This window comes from Salvelinus sp. IW2-2015, unplaced genomic scaffold (genome assembly GCF_002910315.2).
Source record: "Salvelinus sp. IW2-2015 unplaced genomic scaffold, ASM291031v2 Un_scaffold809, whole genome shotgun sequence".
NCBI classification, from domain to species: Eukaryota; Metazoa; Chordata; class Actinopteri; order Salmoniformes; family Salmonidae; genus Salvelinus; species Salvelinus sp. IW2-2015.
In genome coordinates, this window is record NW_019942619.1 from 259,084 (window position 1) to 282,417 (window position 23,334).

Consider the following 23,334-nt stretch of genomic DNA (forward strand, 5'->3'; position numbering starts at 1 on the left):
AACAACTCCAGCTATTCACTTACCACACAGTTCATCTCTCTAATATGGGAAAACATTTATCAGTCAAAAAATGGGAATATCATGCAGTAATTAAACACTTGCTGGAGGAAAAGAGGGGCTGTAGGCCTATTGATATGATTGACAATTAAAGCTAGTGGTGAAATATTAGAATTTGTGGGTTAGGGTTTGAATAACTTGAAAACGTGCAGGGTATAAATGATGGAATCTGTTCAATCAGTTGTGTAGAGTTGACAGTTGGGGCAGCTCACTAGCAGAGCTGTATGCTATTTTGACAGGGTGACTCCTGCAGAGAAGAGGTAACTCTGTAGAACTGACCTGGCTCAGTGCTGCTGCTTGGGTCCTGCTCTCTTCTAAATAATTGGTGCCATGAGACAGAGACAGGTGCAGAGGTGAAGAGGGCGCGGGCTAGATCCAGAGACAGCCAAGTGACCATCAAACACGCACACACAGGCAGGCAGGCAGGCACGCATACAAATGCATGCTAAGGTGAATTTCTGCTGCATCCCAAGTGTCAACCTTTGACACTCTCAACAGCTACTGGTTACTGTAATAACGAGCCTTCTTGCTTCCATCCTTGTGATAGTGCTTGAGTAGTGCTTCAAAGCTTTAAGGAGAGGCTTGACAGTGAATACTGTTATTAAATAATATTATGGGTGATCCATTGAAACATAATGCGTATACAGTAGATGGTTAAGGGGCCTTTTCCAAGTTACTTTAAAAAAGGATGCATTTTCCTTTTGGTCAATGTATGCAAAATACTGTTTGAATTGCCTTTTTACACAATGGGTTGATTTGCTTGGTGTGAAACCTTACAGTAAAACAATCATGACTTAYTATAGATGCAATGTTTCTCATTTTCAGGTTGATCATCTGTGAGGAAGTTCATTTTGTCTTCATCAGGAACTCTCTGTGTTTAAACAAATCTCAAATCTCTAAGATCTCTTGTGTCCCGCCACCCYCCACCCCCCAACCCCTCTTTTACGTTACTGCTACTCTCTGTTTATCATACAGTATATGCATAGTSACTTTAACCATACCTACATGTAGATACTACCTCAATTAGCCCAACTAACCGGTGTCTGTATATAGCCTCGCTACTGTTATAGCATCACTACTGTATATAGCCTCGCTACTGTTATTATTCACTGTCTTTTTACTGTTGTATTTTATTTCCTTACTAATCTATTGTTAACTTACAGTGGCTTGCGAAAGTATTCACCCCCTTGGCATTTTTCCTATTTTATCTTTGGTCTCTTTGTTGCCTCTGATTAATGCCCTCCTTGCCTGGTCCGTGAGTGTTGGTGGGCGGCCCTCTCTTGGCAGGTTTGTTGTGGTGCCATATTCTTTCCATTTCTTTATAATGGATTTAATGGTGCTCCGTGGGATGTTCAAAGTTTCTGATATTTTTTTATAACACAACCCTGATCTGTACTTCTACACAACTTTGTCCCTGACCTGTTTGGAGAGTTCCTTGGTCTTCATGGTGCCGCTTGCTTGGTGGTGRCCCTTGCTTAGTGGTGTTACAGACTTTCAGAACAGGTGTATATATACTGAGATTATGTGACAGATCATGTGACACTTAGATTTCACACAGGTGGACTTTATTCAACTAATTATGTGACTTCTGAAGGTAATTGGTTGCACCAGATCTTATTTAGGGGCTTTATAGCAAAGGSGGTGAATACATATYCACGCACCACTTTTACGGTTTTATTTTTTAGAAATTTTTGAAACAAGTWATTTTTTTCATTTCACTTCACCAATCCATTACATGAAATCCAAATAAAAATACATTTAAATTACAGGTTGTAATGCAACAAAAAAGGAAAAATGCCAGGGGGGATGAATACTTTTGCAAGGCACTGTAATACCTATTTTTTATTTAAAAATTGCACTGTTGGTTAGGGCCTGTAAGTAAGCATTTCACTGTAAAGTCTACACCTGTTGTATTCGGTGCACTTGACAAATAAACTTTGATTTGATTTAAGAGCCGGAGCCAAGTGGCCCTGTGTGTTCGGAAGTGTATAYTAGAGGGGGCTCTGGAGCACTGGAGCAGGCTCTCTCTGGTTCTGCAGTCAGTAACTTAGGCGGAGCTCCAGTTGCATGGCGCCACTTTGATGTCCTCATTAAAGTAGGTTGATTTTAATTTCGGCATTTGCATAAAGTAGTGCAGGCTGTTTTTGTTCGGTCCCCATCTGAGATGTGCCAAACTGATCAGCCCTCCCAGTACTGTACTATATTTCTGGACAGCTGTGTCCACTGAGACATCTTGACTAATTGTGTCCTTTCATTGATATTATGAAATAAAGGTGAAAAACACAGCTTTAACTTCAAGCTTTTATACTCTTCATAACCCATATTATACTGTAGCTGTACCTTGGCATCTCTAGGAAATAAGGTGGGGTCAGATAGGCAATGCCTGCGATACACTTAATTCCAGACTTTCTCCAAACTCATCATTATGTGCCACCATAGAGTTACAGTGGGAAATGAAATAATTTTGAGAGTTAAGTATTCCAATAATCTTGAATTAGAATTAGATAATACAGAATTAATTATCTGTCTTTACCTCCCTGCTAATGTTATCTGAACAGAAACCCCAAAATGACAAGCCACTCAGCACTATACAGTATATTTGTGTAACATCACTCTTTAGCAGCAGCTAGTGTAAGGCCACATTTTTTTTGCAGCTGTCTATTTTTTCTAAGAATCCCCAACCTTTTTGGTATGCCACTACCACACTGCGCCAGCTACCACTGGAAGATACAGTCCCTGCTGACACAGGCTCCTGAGGCCTTGGATGCCATACAGCAGAGATATAAGTCAAGGACCTTTCCTGTAGATTGAAACAGGGGCTGAGAAACGAATGGGGCTCACCAACATTACTAACTAGTAATGTCAGCAGATGGGGTTTCTATGGAAACACCCATATTACACTTGGAGATTTAGGAGTGTGTAGGGGGTTTGTAGGGGAGAATCTATCAATCAATGGATATTTCAGTATTTTTTGCCAAATTGTTTTATTTAATCGTGATTATCTCAATCCCATATTGGTTACAGTAAATCCTTTGGTTACAGTAAATTGTCAGATATTTTCTGTGTGAGAGATTATGGGAATCTAATTGTATTACCTTATTGCGATACTGTTATCTGTGCCCTGATTGGTCAAGTGATAACATGATCGAGTTTGTAGTATTTGAGTTTATAAAGATTATTATGATACTTTAGGACACCACTAAAGAAAATTGAGAGAGATTTTAGAACATGTTATCTTTGGCAGGAATAGTGGCATCACAGATGACTGGGTACCATCTATCAATGTCTCATCAGCTGTGTCCTGTTGAAAGAATTGTTAAAAGATTCCCCATTAATTATTTTGTTAATGTTAGAATACATACTCAACCATCATATAGTAGCATAAATCTTGAAAATACCATCTTAATTTTTATCTAAGGCTAAGCAGAAAAAGTTACTGCCCCTCTGGGGCGCACTGCAAAGTAAGCAAGCATGGAGCAATCCAAGGGGACTGATCATTAGCTACAAGAGTTGTCTAACAACAATTACTGTACTGCAGAAAAGTTGCGTAGTCAGCATATGAAGTCCCTTACTTGCTGTACTGCAGCACGTTAAACATTTTATCCTTGATGTCATAGTTTGAGATTGTTCATATCTCATCACTTCTCAGATGACTGTGAATGTTTTGAAAGCAATCAATAGCTGTGGAAAGAGAGATTTAGCTTGTGTTGTATTGACCTTCGTTGCATCAACATCAAACCCAATGTTTTCACAGGCCTTCCACATGATTGGCCAAGGTGTCAGATAGACTGCTTGACCCACCCAAAGCCTGTAGCTAACTTGGTATGTTATTTCTTTCCACAACCATGCCACACAACAGCGAGAAAACAATTATGCCATTGTTTGACAGTCAATCTTTAGTCAAATGAAACACTTTTCTGTTCTGCGAGTGATGTGAGTCTGGGTCGTTGAGAGAAATAAAGTACCATGTTAGCTACCCTTGATTGATTTACTGAAGGCCTATCTATAAGCCCATGGACAGCACTCCCTGAAGATGATGAAAAAAGGCAACATTTGACAAGCTGCGTCAGGCATAACAGGCTTGTTTGACACCTTTGCTGATGCTGCACTTTCCACTAATAAAGCCTGGGTGGATTGACAATCTGGCATTTTGGGCAAATGCCAGATGGGTTGGTCTATTATTAGCCCAGTGGGCCTGTCATACTAGTTATCATTCTATATTTTGCACCAAATGATAATTATTGGGCTAATGGAGACCTCAGTCAAAAAAAAGGTGCTGTTGTTGGGCCCTGATTTTTTTTTTTTTTAAATGGGCTGTGTGGGGCCTCAAGGGGGGGGGGGGGGGCTTTGTGTTAGAAACACCTGAGCTGATTTCTGATCCCAGTCCGGCCCTGAATAAAGCTGCACCACCTAACTTTCTCATTACATTGTTTTCCGGAGCGTGCAGTCTTTTAACAGGTCCCCAAGAGGCAATCCGTCCCAGTTGGGAAGTACTTTTTATTTGTCTTTTCTATCCACCTTTGAATCCTCCCTGCTGGCAGTTGTCCTGTCGTTTTTACAGCCAGCACAGATGAGAGGAGGAAGCTGAGGCTTTAATGCTGCGATGCAACAAATAGTCACCAAACACAGAAGCTRAGAGCTGTCTGTATATCTATCTACACATCATACATTTGCCATGATAATTAACAACTCACTGGGATTGTAAGGACCGATGCTGGAGATGAGAAGCAGGTACGGGGGTGACATAACGACATACGTCAATTAATGCAGCAGGTGGAACAGAACTGGGAAACTGACAAGTATAGGGGAGGTAATAAAACAGGTGATTGAATCCAGGTGAGTCCAATAATTTGCTGATGCGCGTGACGAGGGAAACAGGTGTGCGTAATGATGGTGGCAGGAGTGCGCAGTGCTGGGCAGCCTGGCACCCACGAGCACAAGGGGGAGAGAGCTGGAGCAGGCGTGACAGGGATAAATCACATTTTGAATGCTGATTATTTATTTATGCCATTGCTTCAATTGAGTTTGTTTGTATTTCCCTCCGCTCTCTTAATGAGATTTAATTGATTCACATCAAATACCTCCATGGCTTAGAATAGATTTTCAGGGGCTCTGATCTCCAAGAAACACTTGATTCTTTATTATTTTCTGCAGACAGGGTTTTGGTTTGGAAGAACATACAAACCTTGTATGTCAAACCTAGTCTGACATAATATGCATGAAATAAATATGATTTTATTTTAAAAGCCTTTYTGATGTATTAATCAAATGTGGATTAAATACAGTAAAACAACTGATAACATATGTTTTATTTAATCTTGGATTCAAAGTTGTAATAAACTTGTGGACTTTTACTGTCATCCTGTACGCAGCTTGTACATCACAGCAACATAATTTTACTSACCTACAGTCTGTTAAGATTCATCCATGTAAATTAATGAATGCATTCACCTCATCACGCCTGGATAACTGCATCCTAAACAGTAAACAAACTCTGCACATACACAATGCTGCAGACTGTGTCCTTTAAATACCCTTACTGTGTCCTACTGCTACCTATACAATCACATCTTACCTGCACTATTCCAACTTCACTGGTCTGCTACTCAGTCTGCTTACTTACTGTATCGCTGCAAACACTTAAGACATTGACACTGTTAGTCTTTTTGTCATACACATGTCAAGGACACACACATATGCATATATATATATATATATACTGTAGATTAAAACATGAAAATATGTAATACCTACAATATAAACAAACCTTGCTAGTACTGATACAAATATAACATCTTTTTTTCTTCTCAAAATTGCTTACAGATGTAGGATCTTAATTTGACCTATATTGTCACAGCAAAATAATCCTGCAGCAACAGTATTTGAACATTTAATCCATGTTGCTTGATTGGTGGTTAGGCTATTAGCTGGCCAAAAGTAATCTACATGAAAAGTGAAATACTGTTAATATAACCATGTATTAGTGTGGGTTTTCAGTCAATTTATGTCATTTACGAAACTCATCTGCATTTCCTCTGTCTATACCTCCATCTATACCTGCATCTATACCTGTGTGCCCTGATAAACAAAACCCCAGCTCCTTAAGCTTGAAGTATTCCCCGTCATGTGTTTGGGTTTTAAGAGCCTTTAAGGGCATTAAGATATTTTCCAAATGAAAATTCTTCTTCCAGGTACACATACAATGACATTTGGTCCTGTGGGCCTCACCGATTCAGGTTTCTTATCAGTCTTCAGTTATTGTGACCTTTACATAGCGGCGTATCTGCACTTTGCACATCGAATAATCCCATTGTTGTCTTGCCAAAGAAATCCGTTGTCCCAAAGGAGGACCTACCTTGTTGAAAGGTGTTTAACATAGATAAGCACCTCAATAGGACCTTACAGCACATTGTAGGAAAAGTTAAGTGGATGTAAGACTGTATCTTCGATTCTGCTTTGGAAACCTGCTGAGACACTTCTGTTGGTTTCTTTGTTTTACACAAAGCTGTTTATGAGATAGTATACAAAAGTAGTGATAGAAAGTTGTTTTGCTTGCTGCAGAGAGGCTTCAGGCATAAATTGTTTTCCTCAGAGAGCAAAGCAGAGGTCTTGAGTGTTTGGTCCTTCCTCCCAGTTTGTAAATAGTTCAGTTGACGATCTGCTTCCGGCTGAAAACTTGTACGCCCCCAAACYTTCCGATCTGTGGAGAAACGTTTGCATTCTAGATTGTCATCTTTTGACATTGCGTAGGATGAATCATTAGTAATACCCAGACAGTTCTTTCTGGACACTAACAGCTTGTCAAAGAGCTAGCAAGCATAAAAACATTGAGATACAACAACAATTTATAGAGACATTATTTCATCATGTTTATTTCTCCTCCAGAGAACTGTGTGGCTGACTGCAGATCTTGGAGAGCGTAAGACTGTCACGCTTTTCTCTGTTTCAGGGTCCAAAATCGTTTGGCCACTCAGACTGGGAGGCAGCAGCGTTCACTGTGGGGTTGGCGAGCCTCATCTGTATGGATAATGGCTTTAGTAACCTGTCAGCTTTTCCCCTTCACAGGAAGGAGTTCTAATGTCCTGTTTGTTTACACAACATCTGTGCTGCTGGCCCCCTGTGCCAAGGCTCAATGTGTATATTAATGCACAAGATTCATCACAAGCTTTTTCCTGCTGTTGCTTTGCATTCTGCGTCTTTACATCGCTGTTTCATAGGGGATCGATGTGAGAAAATGCAGTATATCCCCTAAATACTGTACGCACGCACGACACACACCGCGCACACACACACACACACCCACACACACACCACACAACACACACCACACACACACACACACCACACAACACACACACACACACACACACACACACACACACACACACACCACACACACCACACACACACACACACACACACACACAACACACACACGATCCCCAGGATTTGTTTTGTCCTTTCCAAATGTTTTCCATCTTTTGTATTTGCTGAGTTCAGGATGAAGGCATTGATTCTCATGATTACTTGAACTGATCATTATTTGAGGCATTTCCAGTTGGCTTTCCTTAGTTGTCTGCAGCGGTTCTGTTGATATAATTTAGCCTACAACTTTCCTTTCCAATTGAATTACAAGTATAGATTTCAAAGATCGTATTGCAGCCTCTTCTTTTAAAATTCTACTCATATTCGGGATGAGATCAAGCATTTACACTGTCAAGAGTCTTGAGCTCAAGACAGCTATTGACACTAGTGCCTTAGAGGAGACTGAAGAAGCAGCCATTGACTCTACTGCCTCCGAGTAGACTGAAGAAGCAGCCATTGACTCTACTGCTTCGAGTAGACTGAGAAGCAGCTTGATCTATGCTCCGTAGACTGAAGAAGCAGCCATTGACTCTACTGCCTCCGAGTAGACTGAAGAAGCAGCCATTGACTCTACTGCCTCCGAGTAGACTGAAGAAGCAGCATTGACTCTACTGCCTCCGAGTAGACTGAAAGAGCAGCCATTGACTCTACTGCATCGAGTAGACTGAAGAAGCAGACCATTGACTTACTGCCTTCGAGTAGACTGAAGAACGAGCCATTGACTCTACTGCCTTCCGAGTAGACTGAAGAAGTAGCCATTGACTCTATACTGCCTCCGAGTAGACTGAAGAAGCAGCCCATTGGACCTTCTAGCTTGCTCCGAGGTAGACTGAAGAAGCAGCCATTGACTCTACTGCCTCCGAGTAGACTGAAGAAGCAGCCATTGACTCTACTGCCTCCGAGTAGACTGAAGAAACAGGCATTGACACTACTGCCTCTTTCTTGGAGTAAACTTGCAATCTTGACTCCACTGTCTACAGCCCTCACACTCAACTCTGGACCTCGAAGCCAGTAATCAGGGACTGATTTAGACTTGGTACACAAGGTGGGTGCAATTAATTATCAGGTAGAACAAAAAAACATCCGGCTCCGGACCTCGTAGGGTCAGGAGTTGAATACCCCTGGTCTACAGCATTACTTACTACCTTTTGGAGTGCATGTTGTATTGAATCAATAGGAGCATTACTGAATTAGTGGATAAAAGCTCATCAGACTGGCTAAAACAAAAAAACGAAACAGAACCATTACAATACCATTACACAACTGTGAGCAACATTTCTCTAAACAATTACATTTCACCCATTCCTTAAACCCAAGACATGTTCTAGTGTCTGTGCAGACATGACTTCCTGGAGTTTATCATAGCTCCTTATCACAGTTCTCTTCCTGTGGGCTCATTAGCCCCCTAGACGCCACTTAGCAGAGTGCTGCTCTCCCTCTCTCTCTCTCTCACGCTCTCTCTCTCTCTTTGCCACTGTCTAAAATCTGTGCAACTAATGCTGCTGTCCTCTGACACACTGACGCCCAGTCATCCCTCAGCCATTAAAGCGCAGGCAGGCAGGGAGGCAGACCTCCGCCTCAGGCTATAATCCCCCTATCAGGCCGGAACTGGGTTTACCAAATAGCACAGCAGCACAGCTGGCTAAACTGGCAGGGACGGTCTGAATGTCTCAGACCATCTGCGGGTCTCATCTAGCTGTACATAACTGGGGTTGATAGCTAGGGTGTAGTGCACAACTACCCACCTGAAATCCAACAAAGAGGGACCCCTTTTTTTTAGGTCTAATCATATATAACCATGTGGACCATGTAACAAGTCTAGGGGAGACCAGACTGTTGGATGGTGTTAAAAAATGATCTTCTGGTGTTCTGTGTGAAATTGTACATTTATTTTCTTGTTCCTACTGTGGCCTAAGTATTTTCTAATCTGTGGCTCTAGTCTTTTCTCTTGCGACTGAGCGTAATGACATATGTAGCTGTCTTTAAAAGAGCATCCTGCAAGGACATTACTCTCTAATGTTACTCTGTTGCTTTGATCTGTCAAGTGTGTCATACAGATGTTGACTCTTAATTTGACCAGTTTTGTTGCAGCAAAATAATCCTGTAGTAGCAGCAGGATTTGAACGTTTAGTCCATAATGTTGCTTTACATAAATTGACTGAAAACCCGCACTAACCCACAGTTATATGAACAGTATTATATTGTTAATATAGCCATAGCTGGCCAAAATTAGGTTATATTAAAAGTGCAATACTGTTAATATAACCGTTGGTTAGTGCGCGTTTTCAGTGAATTCTTGTAAATCATAAAGCTCATGCATTCCCTGTGGTGTGTGAAAATGTTCAGCAACAAAGGTGATCAAAATAAGATCCTACATCTGTAAGGTTTCCATTTTCAGTTGTTTCTTAAAGGCCCAGTGCAGTCGAAAACATGATTTCCTTGTATTTTATATATCAACACTATGAGGTTGGAATAATACTGTGAAATTATGATAATGCCCTTTTAGGGTAAGAGCTGTTTGACAAGACTGCCTGCAATTTCAGCCTYTTTTGGTGGGATGGAGTTTTGGCCTACCATGATGACATCAACATACAGTGAATTAGTTAATAGTTAATAGGCCTGGTTTTGTTTCCCCTCCCCACTCAGACCACTTCCAGACAGTCCTGGCAAAATTCTTACTTGAGAAATTGCCCTTCACTAAGAAGCTATTTTTGTTTATTTTTGACAATTCTATTTGAAAACAATTGTTACCCAGAAATGATTTGATTTTGAGTTTTAAAAAACGGCTGCATTGGAGATGAGGCCTATTTCAAACCTTTCCCTCTGGAATAGGCAAAGAGGATTGTGAATGTCAATGACAAAGGCTCCTTCGTGATATTACCATCGGCATTGTAGTGAATTCAATGTTTAACAATACTACTGTAGGATTAACCACTACATAGTTGTAATACAGCTCTATCGTTCTGCTAATTTAATGATAATGCCATTTTAAWCATTAGTCCATTAACAGGTGAGATGGAGATGGATAGTTTTTTAAGCATACAATGTGTTAATGTGCCTCTTCTGTAAACAATTTCTAGTCTACACAAAAAGCTGAATTTGCATTAATACAGTTGTAAACAAGGGCAACGAAGAACAAAATAGACAGCTATTCAGCAAGCAGAAAATGCAATAAAACCAAAGACGGCAGTTAAATGTAGATGGAGAATAATGCATTTCAAATTGTCCAAGTGTGAAGCGCTGAAGTCAGAAGACAAATGTGCTGTGAGAGCGGCTAAATAGATTACAGCCATGTTAACTTCCTTTGTGAGCTGCATGACAAGACAGTCATTTGCAGCCAATTCCCCTTCAGTGTGACGTTCAGTGGGAAGGCTGCCACAGTGTTTATTGAAGATGTTTCACCTTTAGTTTTATTGAAATCTCAGGGCTCATCTCTAAGGAGAGGTGACTCTTTGTCCTTACATTGCGAGTGTCTGGGAGTCTGTTTAAAGGCCACATCAGTCCTTATCACAAAGAGAAGCTGTTTAAAGGCACACATCAGTCACTCATCACAAAGAGAAGCTGTTTAAAGGCACATCAGTCACTTATCACCAAAGAGAAGCTGTTTAAAGGCCACATCAGTCACTCATCACAAAGAGAAGCTGTTTAAAGGCCACATCAGTCACTCATCACAAAGAGAAGCTGTTTAAAGCCACATCAGTCACTCATCACAAAGAGAAGCTGTTTAAAGGCACATCAGTCACTCATCACAAAGAGAAGCTGTTAAAGGCCACATAGTCACTTATCACAAAGAGAAGCTGTTTAAAGGCCACATCAGTCACTCATCACAAAGAGAAGCTGTTTAAAGGCCACATCAGTCACTCATCACAAAGAGAAGCTGTTGATGTAAGAACATTCATTTCACTCCAGGATCTAAACCTGTGACTTTAGTTTACGCTTGAAACATTCACTTACTTGTTAGATGCAGACATTCCACCGATTAAATTGCACAATTTTTAAAGTTGTGTATTAGCCAGTACACACTGGATTTTCAATGAACTTTTTGCAAGCATTCTGAATGGGCTACTTGTAAAGATAATCATCTATCAAAGAAATTTCACAAAACCTGATGAGACAAGGGTTTAGAAGTTMCTCTTTCAAAGTACTGTATGTTTTTAAATAGGTAAGCCAATGATTCATCAACGGTGTGGCATTTCACATATGTGAACAGAACACATCTCTATCTAAGTGATTTGTAGAGCAGGGCGTACTGGGGACACTGTGGGATGTGAAACATGTTAGTCATAGGAAACGTCTCCAAACAGATTATGCTTAACCATTTTGTAAATGGATTGCAATAGATTTGTAAGAGAATTAGTCTGATTCGAGCTCAAAACATGCAATATTTGAGTTGAGTGGTAAAAGTGGCTTGCAGTGTACAGTCTATGAAAACATCTTGCAGTGTACCATCTACTTCAAAAAAACATCTGCCCACGAAGCAGGTCTCCGTCACAGAGACCCGTGTAAAAACTCAATTGCTCACCAGGGCCTCACAGGTCCTCAGATTCACAGAAACATGACTGACGAGCTGTAGATGCAACACATTTACAGCCTTACAGGAGGTTTAAAGAGGGGCTGAACGCACTGATTTTGCCTGGTGATGTCAGCATGGAAAGATGAAACTCCCACCCATGCAACACCTGCTGATTAGAAGGTCCTGTGTAGATTATATTTCAGGAAATTGCAACTACCAGGAAATAACACTGATTACATTGTTTCACACTTTTACACTGTTAGTTTCATCAACTGTTGTTCAAAATGATACAAATCACAGGAAAAACTACATATGCAGACCAGCTGGCTGGTGTGTTTACGGACATATTCAATCAATCCCTATCGCAGTCTTCTGTTCCCACATGCTTCAAGAGGGCCACCATTGTTCCTGTTCCCAAGAAAGCTAAGGTAACTGAGTTAAACTACTATCGCCCTGTAGCACTCACTTCCGTCATCATGAAGTGCTTTGAGAGACTAGTCAAGGATCATATCACCTCCACCCTACCTGACACCCTAGACCCACTCCAATTTGCTTACCGCCCCAATAGGTCCACAGACGATGCAATCGCAATCGCAATCACACTGCACATTGCCATAACCCATCTGGACAAGATGAATACCTGTCGAAGAATGCTGTTCATCGATTACAGCTCAGCATTTAACACCATAGTACCCTCCAAACTCGTCATTAAGCTTGAGACCCTGGGTCTCGACCCCGCCCWGTGCAACTGGGTACTGGACTTCCTGACGGGCCGCCCCCAGGTGGTGAGGGTAGGAAACAACATCTCCACCCCGCTGATCCTCAACACTGGAGCCCCACAAGGGTGGGTGTACTCCCTGTTCACCCATGACTGCGTGGCCATTTACGCCTCCAACTCAATCATCAAGTTTGCAGACGACACTACAGTGGTAGGCTTGATTACCAACAACAACGAGATGGCCTACAGAGAGGAGGTGAGGGCCATCGGAGTGTGGTGTCAGGAAAATAACCTCACACTCAACGTCAACAAAACAAAGGAGATGATTGTGGACTTCAGGATACAGCAGAGGGAGCAACCCCCTATCCACATCGACGGGACAGTAGTGGAGAAGGTGGAAAGTTTTAAGTTCCTTGGTGTACACATCCTGGACAAACTGAAATGGTCCACTCACACAGACAATGTGGTGAAGAAGGCACAACAGCGTCTCTTCAACCTCAGGAGGCTGAAGAAATTTGGCTTGTCACCCAAAACTCTCACAAACTTACAGATGCACAATCGAGAGCATCCTGTCGGGCTGTATCACCGCCTGGTACGGCAACTGCTCCGCCCACAACCGTAAGGCTCTCCAGAGGGTAGTGAGGTCTGCACAATGCATCACCGGGGGCAAACTACCTGCCCTCCAGSARACCTACACCKCCCGATGTCACAGGAAGGCCAAAKAGATCATCAAGGACAACCACCACCTGAGCCACTGCCTGTTCTCCACGCTATCATCCAGAAGGCGAGGTCAGTACAGGTGCATCAAAGCTGGGACCGAGAGACTGAAAAACAGCTTCTATCTCAAGGCCATCAGACTGTTAAACAGCCATCACTAACATTGAGTGGCTGCTGCCAACATACTGATTCAAATCTCTAGCCACTTTAATAATTAAAAATTGGATGTAAATAAATGTATCACTAGTCACTTTAAACAATGRCACTTCATATAATGTTTTCATACCCTACATTACTCATCTCATTTGTATATACTGTACTCTATACCATCTACTGCATATTGCCTTGTGTGTATGAGGTAGTTGTTGTGAAATTGTTAGATCACTTGTTAGATATTACTGCACGGTCCTCTTGTTCTTTCAACATGGCCTCGATGATGTTTTGTATGTTGTCTCATGTAAACAAGTCTGAGACGCTGATCCTATTTGGTATTTCTGTTGTCTGTAAAGAAATGGGCAGGTCTATCTGTCGGTTGATTCTGCTGCTACAATTGGATAAAGCGCACTCAGCGCAGCTGTTTCTCCGTGCATGACAACACTCCCTAGGCGTTACCAACCTGTGTTAGTGGGCAAGTGGGCATGACAAGGCATGATTGAAATCAAAACCCAACCCCTCAAATATCAGAGGTTTTAGGAACGTCATCACTTTCTTAAAATCTCTGTTTTGGAAGATAAAGTATTTATAAAGCTATTTACACTTTGTAGTACATTTTTGGCACTATAATCAATGTTTCTGACTAATATTGATGCCACATATGCCATTTTCAACCAGATAAGTTATATTGGGGAGGTTCAACTCCTCCTTAAAGGAGCCCAGTCCAACTGCTGTACCCCTATTCATTTGGTTTTTATCATTTTGAACACACTATTCATGACCTGTAAAGAGACCCCAAGTCAGTACTAGCAATGGAAATAAGGATAACACTATTTTACGGTAGACATATTACCCTCTAATTTGTAGTGTATATATGTATGTATATAAGTAACCTCTAAGGCCTTTATTATGTCTTAATAGCCATATAATATGACTTAATTAAGTGATTAGTTATTCAAACATTATGTCATGCAGAACTGACCAATCCTTAATAACCTCATTATTAGCTATAATAAAGGCATATTTGTAGTTAATAAAGAGCAAGTTACACAAGAAACAGACACTTACTAAGCTGTCTTAATGTGGAACTAATAAGGGCATAGTACCTATGTGTTCCATATAATGAATTGTGACCATATTTTTACATGCATAATTATTTTCCAGAAATGACCTCATTGGACAGAAAGGTGGGCACACCTCCCCTCATATATGCCATACAGCCAACAATCAAGTCAAAATCTGATATAAACAATTGGCAACTAAGCTTCCATATATCATACATACATAGATATACATGTCGGCTGTATGGCATATAACGATATAATGTGAATCACAAAGCGCCACACTTTGATTTATTAGGATCTCCATTAGCCGACGTCAATGACGGCAATGGCTTCCCCACACCCCTGAGCAAAACCATATAATGTTTGCCTGAAATATGAATACCATTTATTATGTCATCAACCTACACAAATCCTCAGTTTCAGACAAACATTATATGCTTTTGCTCAGGGATGTGGCGAGGTGGGCCCTTTTGCAAGTCATAATATAATCTTATACAGCCGACATTCATATATATGGATGTATATAAGGAACTTTAGTTGTTAACATCAAATTGTGACTTGAATGTTGGCTGAATGGCGTATATGAGGGGAGGGTGGCACTTTCTGTCCAATGAGGTCATTTCTGTAAAAATGTTCTGCAAGTAAAAATATTGTCTCACCTCATTATAGGGAACACATAGGTAATATGCCATTATTAGTCCCCCATTGAGACATCTTACTAAGAGTCTGTTTCTTGTGTAACTTTAACTTTATTAACTATTAATTTGCCTTTATTATAGCTGACAAGGATGTTATTAAGGAGTGGCCAGTAATACATTAAGTATAATGTTTGAATAAGAAAAAAATTAATTAAGGCATACTATATGTCTAATAAGACATAATAAAGGCCTTGTTTTTTTATTTAACCTTTATTTAACTAGGCAAGTCAGTTAAGAACAAATTCTTATTTACAATGATAGCCTACCAAAAGGCAAAAGGCCTCCTGCGAATATAAGGCCTCCTTATATAAGCTACTTATATACACACTTATAAACTACAAACCAGTGGAAAATATGTGTACCTTAAAATAAAGTGTTACAGAAATAATATTTGTTTTTGCTTTTCAGCATAAACAAACTTGATATCCTATGTGCATACAATCATAATCATACTCTGCATATAAACACAATTGTTTTTTTATATTAATGCATGCAGTATTTCCACATATTTGCTGAATTAGTAACACACCCAGTTTCTAACATCCTCAGGCCTATCGGTGTTGGAGCGGCAGGGGGTGCCTTGCATAATTTCAAACCTAATTTAACTCTGAACCGTGCCCCCTTAAAAGCCCAAATTGCCCACCACGGAGCCTCAGAGCGGCTCCAGACATTCATTAGTGTAATGAGAACAGGACACTCTTCTGCTGCCGCCCAGCGAGCTACTTCTTACTGTAGCTGTGGCGGCCATCTGCTCAAGGGCTCCCAGCCAGCTGTAGGATATTCCTGTTAAAGCAGCCCCAGAGAAGACAGAATAACCCACCAGGGTCCTCAACTCAATCACCTCAGAAAGGAGGGATGGATGAAGGGATGGAGGTAGAGTGGTGCTTTGTTCAGCACCCAACCGTATCCCTTTGCTTTTCATGCAGACCTGGGATGCAGTGCTCCTTCATGATGTCAGAGATAAGATAAGCTGAGTATGCAGTCATGTGCCTCCTTGGTATTTGTCAGACTGCTGCTGCAATACAGAACACAGTTGGCCATGGCTCTTATTGGCTGAGTTGTATGCTCAGCCTCAGTGGGGGGGCTTGAGTAGTGTTGTGAATAGGTTATAGTCATTTTTGAGGCCAAGGCAGGTGATGTTGAAATGGGTGGTTGACCAGCTGACAGCTGTTCAGCTCTGGAGGAGGTTGAGTTTTCAGCTGGTCACACCAAACATTTGAAGGTCAAGTCATTCATTTGAAAATGTTGTCGGGGTGGTCGAGAAATGAGAACAACGGAAGAGACCTCAGCATGATTTTGGGGTGGTAGTTGGAAATCTAAATGACTTATTAACACATGGGGTGTTTCAAATTGGTATTCTGATTGTGGTTTTAATGCATGAATAGACCTAGAATAATACATTTTCAATTAGCAAATGACTCAACTAACTGAATGCTATTATGATGTTGAGGGTCACCATTGTGGTCAGTGCTGATCTCCAACAGTGATAAAGAAAAAAGAAAAAAGACAGTAACAGTAATAACCCAAAGGGCTATGTTTTATGACCAACAGCAAGTCTACGGTCAGTGAGATGTTATGTTAGCCAGTGCTGAAGGCAGGTGTTAGATAGTTCCTCATCTGGATAGTATTCCTTGATTTCCCATTGGGAAGAAACTAATTATTTCTCGCTCTCCCAGCTCTGACCTCTCGATCATTGCCAGGGACATTATTGGCTGTTGCACACGTTTTATTTCCTCTCCATACAACATTGATGACCGTGCTGCATTAACAAGACACATGACCCACTGGGCACAGACATCAGTTTAACGTCTAGTTTTGATTTACATTTGGTGAATTCAACATGAAATCAACAAAAAATGGCACCATATCTTTGGAGTTAGGTTAAAAGTTGTGTAAAACAAAAAGGCGAAATACCCTTACATTGATGACTTTTTGCAAATCCAATCAGTTTTTCACGTTGATTCAATGTCATCACATAGATTTTTGGGGGGTTGAAATGACCTGGAATCAATGTTGAGTCAAACAGTTTTTGCCTAGTGGGGACTGACTAGACCTCAGTGGTCCAACAAAGGGATGGAGCTGATAACTGAAGACTGTGGCTYAGTCTCAAATGGCACCCTATTCCATATACTGTATAGTGCACTACCCTTTGGGTCCTGGTCAAAAGTAGTGCACTATAAAAGGAATAGGTTGCAATTTGGGACTCTGTTATGTTCTACCTCAGATGAGACTGAGACCCATTCACCTGGGTAATGCAGCACACATGGCTCAGCGTTATTGATTTGTTGTACAGTGTTTTTTCCAGGTCCTTTTTCAATTCAGACATTCTGAATAAAATGATAAGATTTATTTAAAAAGGTTTATTGTTAGCCAACTGTAATCTATATTTTTATCTAATCTTTTTTCCCTTGCAATATATAACCTAATTTCCATTTACTTCTAAGGTATATAATTGAAAGCTGTCAAGGAATCTGTTTTAGAAACATTGCTTTTCCTCTCCTCTGTTGCAGTTTAATTTTGTTGGGAAGCTGTTGGGACCACGGGGCAATTCCATGAAAAGATTACAAGAAGAAACAGGAGCAAAGATGTCCATCCTCGGAAAAGGCTCCATGAGGGACAAAGTAAAGGTATGATGACAACACCTCCTTAGAATGTGGTCCTTGACTGTCTTTGTTTTTACCTTCAATGGAATACTTACTGTCCCATGTAGCTGACATTTATTTACTTTTTTTGACATGTTGAGACCAAGGGCTCTTTTTTCAAACGAGCCTTGCAGAATAGAAAATACACACATCGAATACGAAATGCAATCAACGAATACAAAGAAAAAAAAGAAATACAAAATACAATCATAGAACACAAACAGATTCATAATCATAGATGAAGCAATTACATTTCTGCTATTTACTCATGGTCAAAAAGGGTAAGAACGAACATCTCTCGAATTATTTGAATTATGCATATGTTGAATTATGCATATGTTGAATTATGTACAATGACATTCATTACATATACCCCTGTATTGTGACAAGTGATAGCTTGATAGCACAAAATATTTCTGTGAAAAGTCCAACTGAAATGTATTCAAATACAAAAAAAGATTCATGTAAACTAAAAGAGGTTTAGGGCCCTGCCACAATATCCTTATGTTATCACTACTATAGCCAAGATAAATGTAATAGGGCTTTAAATATAGATAGCATTTTGCTTCCCAGCAAGGCTATTCATTCTCAGTGACTCGTGGTCCCCTGAAACCAGCCTTATCTGAGGATCAACACCGGCCCAGAGAACAAAGGGCTGGGTGGTCCAAGTAGCTCAGGTCATTACTGGAGCTTCAGTAGGTCCTAGTGTACTGCTGCTGTATAGAATTATACAGCTATTGTTAGACCTGGACACATGAATACATACATCTATACAGGATGATAAAAGACCTGCAGTACAACCTCAGTGATGGAAAGGGACAACTATGTTCTCTAACACCTCACACGGTAAACACTTTAATTCTGCCTGCTGTTAAATCAAATCCAATCAAATGTTATTTGTCARATGCACCGAATACAACAAGTTTAGACCTTACTGTGAAATGCTTACTTACAAGCCCTTAACCAATAATGCAGTTTTAAGAAAAAGGAACAGTTAAGAAAATATTTATTAAATAAACTAAAGTTTWAAAAAAGTAAAATAATATAACATTAACGAGGCTATATACAGGGGGTACTGGTACCAAGTCAATGTGCGGGGGTACAGGTTAAAAAATCTAAAAATTCGAATTTTATTGGTCACATACACATGTTTAGCAGATGTTATTGCAGGTGTATCGAAATGCTTGTGTTTCTAGCTCCAACAGTGCAGTAATATCTAACAATTCACAACAATACACACAATACTCACAAACCTAAAAGTAAAATAATGGAATTAAGGAATATATAAATATTAGGATGAGCAATGATAGACTAAAATACAGCAGAATAGAAAACAGTATATACTGTACATATGAGATGAGTAAAGCAAAAATATGTAAATATTATTAAAGTGACTAGTGTTCCATTATTAAAGTTGCCAGTGATTTCAAGTCTATGTATATAGGGCAGCAGCCTCTAAGGTGAAGTGTTACGTAACTGGGTGGAAGCTGCCTAGTGATGGCTATTTAACAGTCTAATGGCCTTGAGATAGAAGCTGTTTTTCAGTCTCTTGGTCCCAGCTTTGATGCACCTGTTCTGACCTCGCCTTCTGGATGATAGCGGGGTGAACAAGCAGTGGCTCGGGTAGTTGTTGTCTTTGATGATCTTTTTGGCCTGCCTGTGACATCGGGTGCTGTAGGTGTCCTGGAGGGCAGGTAGTTTGCCCCCGGTGATGCGTTGAGGTAATTGAGGTAATATGTATATGTAGGTAGGGTTAAAGTGACTATGCATATATAATCAACAGAGAGTAGCAGCAGTGTAAAAAAACGGGGGTGGGGGGGTCAATGGAAATAGTCTGCACAGCCATTTGATTAACTGTTCAGCAGTCTTACGGCTTGGGGGTAGAAGCTGTTAAGGAGCCTTTTTGGACCTAGACTTGGCGCTCCGGTACTGCTATCCGTGCGGTAGCAGAGAGAACAGTATATGACTAGGCTTGCTGGAGTCTTTGACAATTTTTAGGGCCTTCCTCTAACACCGCCTGGTATAGAGGTCCTGGATGGCAGGAAGCTTGGCCCCAGCGATGTACTGGGCTGTACGCACTACCCTCTGTATCACCTGCTCTACTACAGCCCCGTCAATGTGAATGGGGGCGTGCTCGGCCCTCCTTTTCCAGTAGTCCACGATCATCTCCTTTGTCTTGATCACGTTGAGGGAGAGGTTGTTGTCCTGGCCCCACACTGCCAGGTCTCTGACCTCCTCCATATAGGCCGTATCATTGTTTAGTCTTTGATCAGGCCTACCGCCATTGTGTCGTCTGCAAACTTAATGATGGTGTCGTGCTTGGCCACACAGTCGTGGGTGAACAGGGAGTATAGGAGGGGACTAAGCACGCACCCCTGAGGGACCCCCGTGTTGAGGATCAGCGTGGCAGATGTGTTGTTGCCTACCCTTACCACCTGGGGCCGGCCCATCAGGAAGTCCAGCATCCAGTTGCAGAGGGAGGTGTTTAGTCCCAGAGTCCTTAGCTTAGTGATGAGCTTTGAGGGCACTATAGACAGCATTCTTACGTAGGTGTTCCATTTGTCCAGCTGGGAAAGGGTGGTGTGGAATGCAACAGAGATGGCGTCATCTGTGGATCTGTTGAGACGGTATGCGAATTGGAGTGGATCTAGGGTTTCTGGGATGATGGTGTTGATGTGAGCCAATACCAGCCTTTCAAAGCAATCCATGGCTACAGACGTGAGTGCTACTGGTCGGTAGTCATTTAGGGAGGTTACCTTGGCGTTCTTGGGCACAGGGACTATGGTGGTCTGCTTGAAACATGTAGGTATTACAGACTTGAAAATGTCAGTGAAGACACTTGCCAGTTGGTCAGTGCATGTCCTGGTAGTCCATCTGGACCTGCGGCCTTTTGAGTGTTGACCTGTTTAAAGGTCTTACTTACATCGGCTATAGAGAATGTGATCACACAGTCGTCCGCAACAGCTGGTGGTCTCATGTATGCTTCAGTGTTGCTTGCCTCAAAGCACGCATAGAAGTAATTTATCTCATCTGGTAGGCTCATGTAAATGGGTAGCTCGCGGCTGTGCTTACCTTTGTAGTCTGTAATAGTTTGCAAGCCCTGCCACATCCGACGAGCGTCAGAGCCGGTGTTGTAGGATTCAATCTTAGTCCTGTATTGATGCTTTGCCTGTTTGATGGTTTGTCGGAGGGCATAGTGGGATTTCCTATAATGCACTTATTGATGAATTCAGTGACTGATGTGGTATACTCCTCAGTGCCATCGGATGAATCCCGGAACATATTCCAGTCTGTGCTAGCAAAATAGTCCTGTAGCTTAGCATCTGCGTCATCTGACCACTTCCATATTGAGCGAGTCACTGGTACTTCCTGCTTTAGTTTTTGCTTGTAAGCAGGAATCAGGAGGATAGAATTATGGTCAGATTTTTACAAATGGAGGGCGAGGGAGAGCTTTGTACACGTCTCTGTGTGTGGAGTTAAGGTGGTGTAGAGTTTTTTCCCCTCTGGTTGCACATGGTAGAAATGATGTAAAACGGATTTAAAGTTTTAAAGTCCCCGGACACTAGGAGCACCGCCTTTGGATGATCATTTTCTTGTTTGCTTATGGCCATATACAGCTCGTTGAGTACAGTCTTAGTGCCAGCATCATTAGGGTTTTATGAGGTCAGATTGTGCAAMAACTTCTTTCTACCCAGTATTGAACCTCTAAAATGTTCTACATTTAGTGAATGTTGTTTCCTTTATACATTTGGTATTTAGAGAATTTACAATAGTCTATGCATTTAATGAGAGGTTGCTTTTTCAGCCATCGTTTAGATTGTCCATTATTTGTGACATACAGTACAKGCATCTCATGAAGTTATCTTCTATATTTGTTACATTTCACCTTTTCTTACATCTTGTGTAGACAACCTTACTGTATCACCATGGATATACACAGTAAACATGCCAACAAACAATACACCTCCAATGACTATTTTCAGTGGTGAACAATTGACATTGTAGCAAGGCAATGATGATGCCTTAGAGTAAACATGATTTGCTCTTTGTGGAACCAAATCAAATGTTCCTTCTTTATGAGCACAACATTGCAATAAATTGCAGACACATTTACAATTGACTTTATATGAAATGAGCATGAATATCAATGGGTGAATGGGATTGAGAAAAGCTCATATCTGATATGCTCATATTGCAAAGTAAACATCCTTGCGACATCATTATTTTTCACCTCAACCTCAACTGTAACAATAAGATGGTGTATGAATACCCTGAAGATTATATTGGACTTGATCCATTGTATTGACTACAATCAAATCAACACACTTGTTCTGCTGTTTTTTTTGTGGCAGGGCTTAGGAACACTTGCCATGCTGTAGGTCACCCTAAAAAGTCAACATGCACAATGTTTACTATTCTTAAGCCTCGATTTGAACACTGATTTATGTATTCAAAGGAGATGATGCTTCTTGCCTTCCTACTGCGCAGTTTGACATCTCTCCCTAATCCCATCTGCGTTGATGACGTGCCAAGAGTAGATTGTGAAAAATAACATRGAGGCATAACATCTCCACCCTCATCAGTCCGTGTGTATAAACATGTTGGTTTTGCTAGCTTCATAGAGCAGTTCAGCTCCGCAACAGAACTTCACAGACATTTGTATTTCATATCTAATTTGATTATAGAGGTGGTACATGCATATTTTTGTGTACTGATTCTCAGGTTGAATATTTGAGCATGCATATATTTGCATAAATAATTATCTCAAAAGGTCAAATAGGTGATGCTTATATTTGTCCTGTTTCACACATGTACAAGTMTGTGGCGTGAATTTTTTATTTATTTTTTGCATATCCCATTCCCCTGAGACACCCTCGGAAAGTGGGGTCACAGCCAGGGATCAGCCATTATTGACATTGACCCTGGAGCAATTAGGGTTAAGTGCCTTGCTCAAGGGCAAGGGATATCTTCTGCTCTCTTGTTTTTTTCTCTGGGGGTAAATACCACTTACTGCTGTGATACTGTATGTCTCTTCAGTATCTAGCTCTATTTCTAGTACTTCTCTGGTAACATGAGACAATCATATGCTTATTCTACAGGGAGGGAATAAAAACATTTTCATGCCTTTTCTACTGTAGCTTACTGTATTATAACCTACGGGCAGTCTCACAAACAGCTTTTTAGGCTTTATGCTAATAATAATAATGATTACAAGTCAGGGGATTCTAGGGTGTCTTGTTTGATTTTCGAGGAATATTCTGCAATGAAAGCAATTTTTCATTCCAAACAAGCTGCATAATTGATGCTTTAAGTCTTAGGGAAGCATTTTCAAACGCTACTCTCTGAGGCTGACTAATTTGCTATGCATTGGATGTGTGTAGCGTAGATATTTAGAGGTCAGCTGTCA

General features: G+C 40.9%; 1 protein-coding gene across 1 annotated transcript in view; it reads left to right on the forward strand.

The window, feature by feature from the left end:
• The window catches only part of LOC112068974 (KH domain-containing, RNA-binding, signal transduction-associated protein 2), a 114,289-nt gene that overhangs the window by 43,797 nt on the left and 47,158 nt on the right, over nucleotides 1-23,334 (forward strand). Inside the window, exon 3 of the mRNA XM_024136221.2 lies at nucleotides 17,796-17,912. Within this exon, the coding sequence (XP_023991989.1) occupies nucleotides 17,796-17,912 (117 nt within the window). The remainder of the gene's footprint in view (nucleotides 1-17,795; nucleotides 17,913-23,334) is intronic.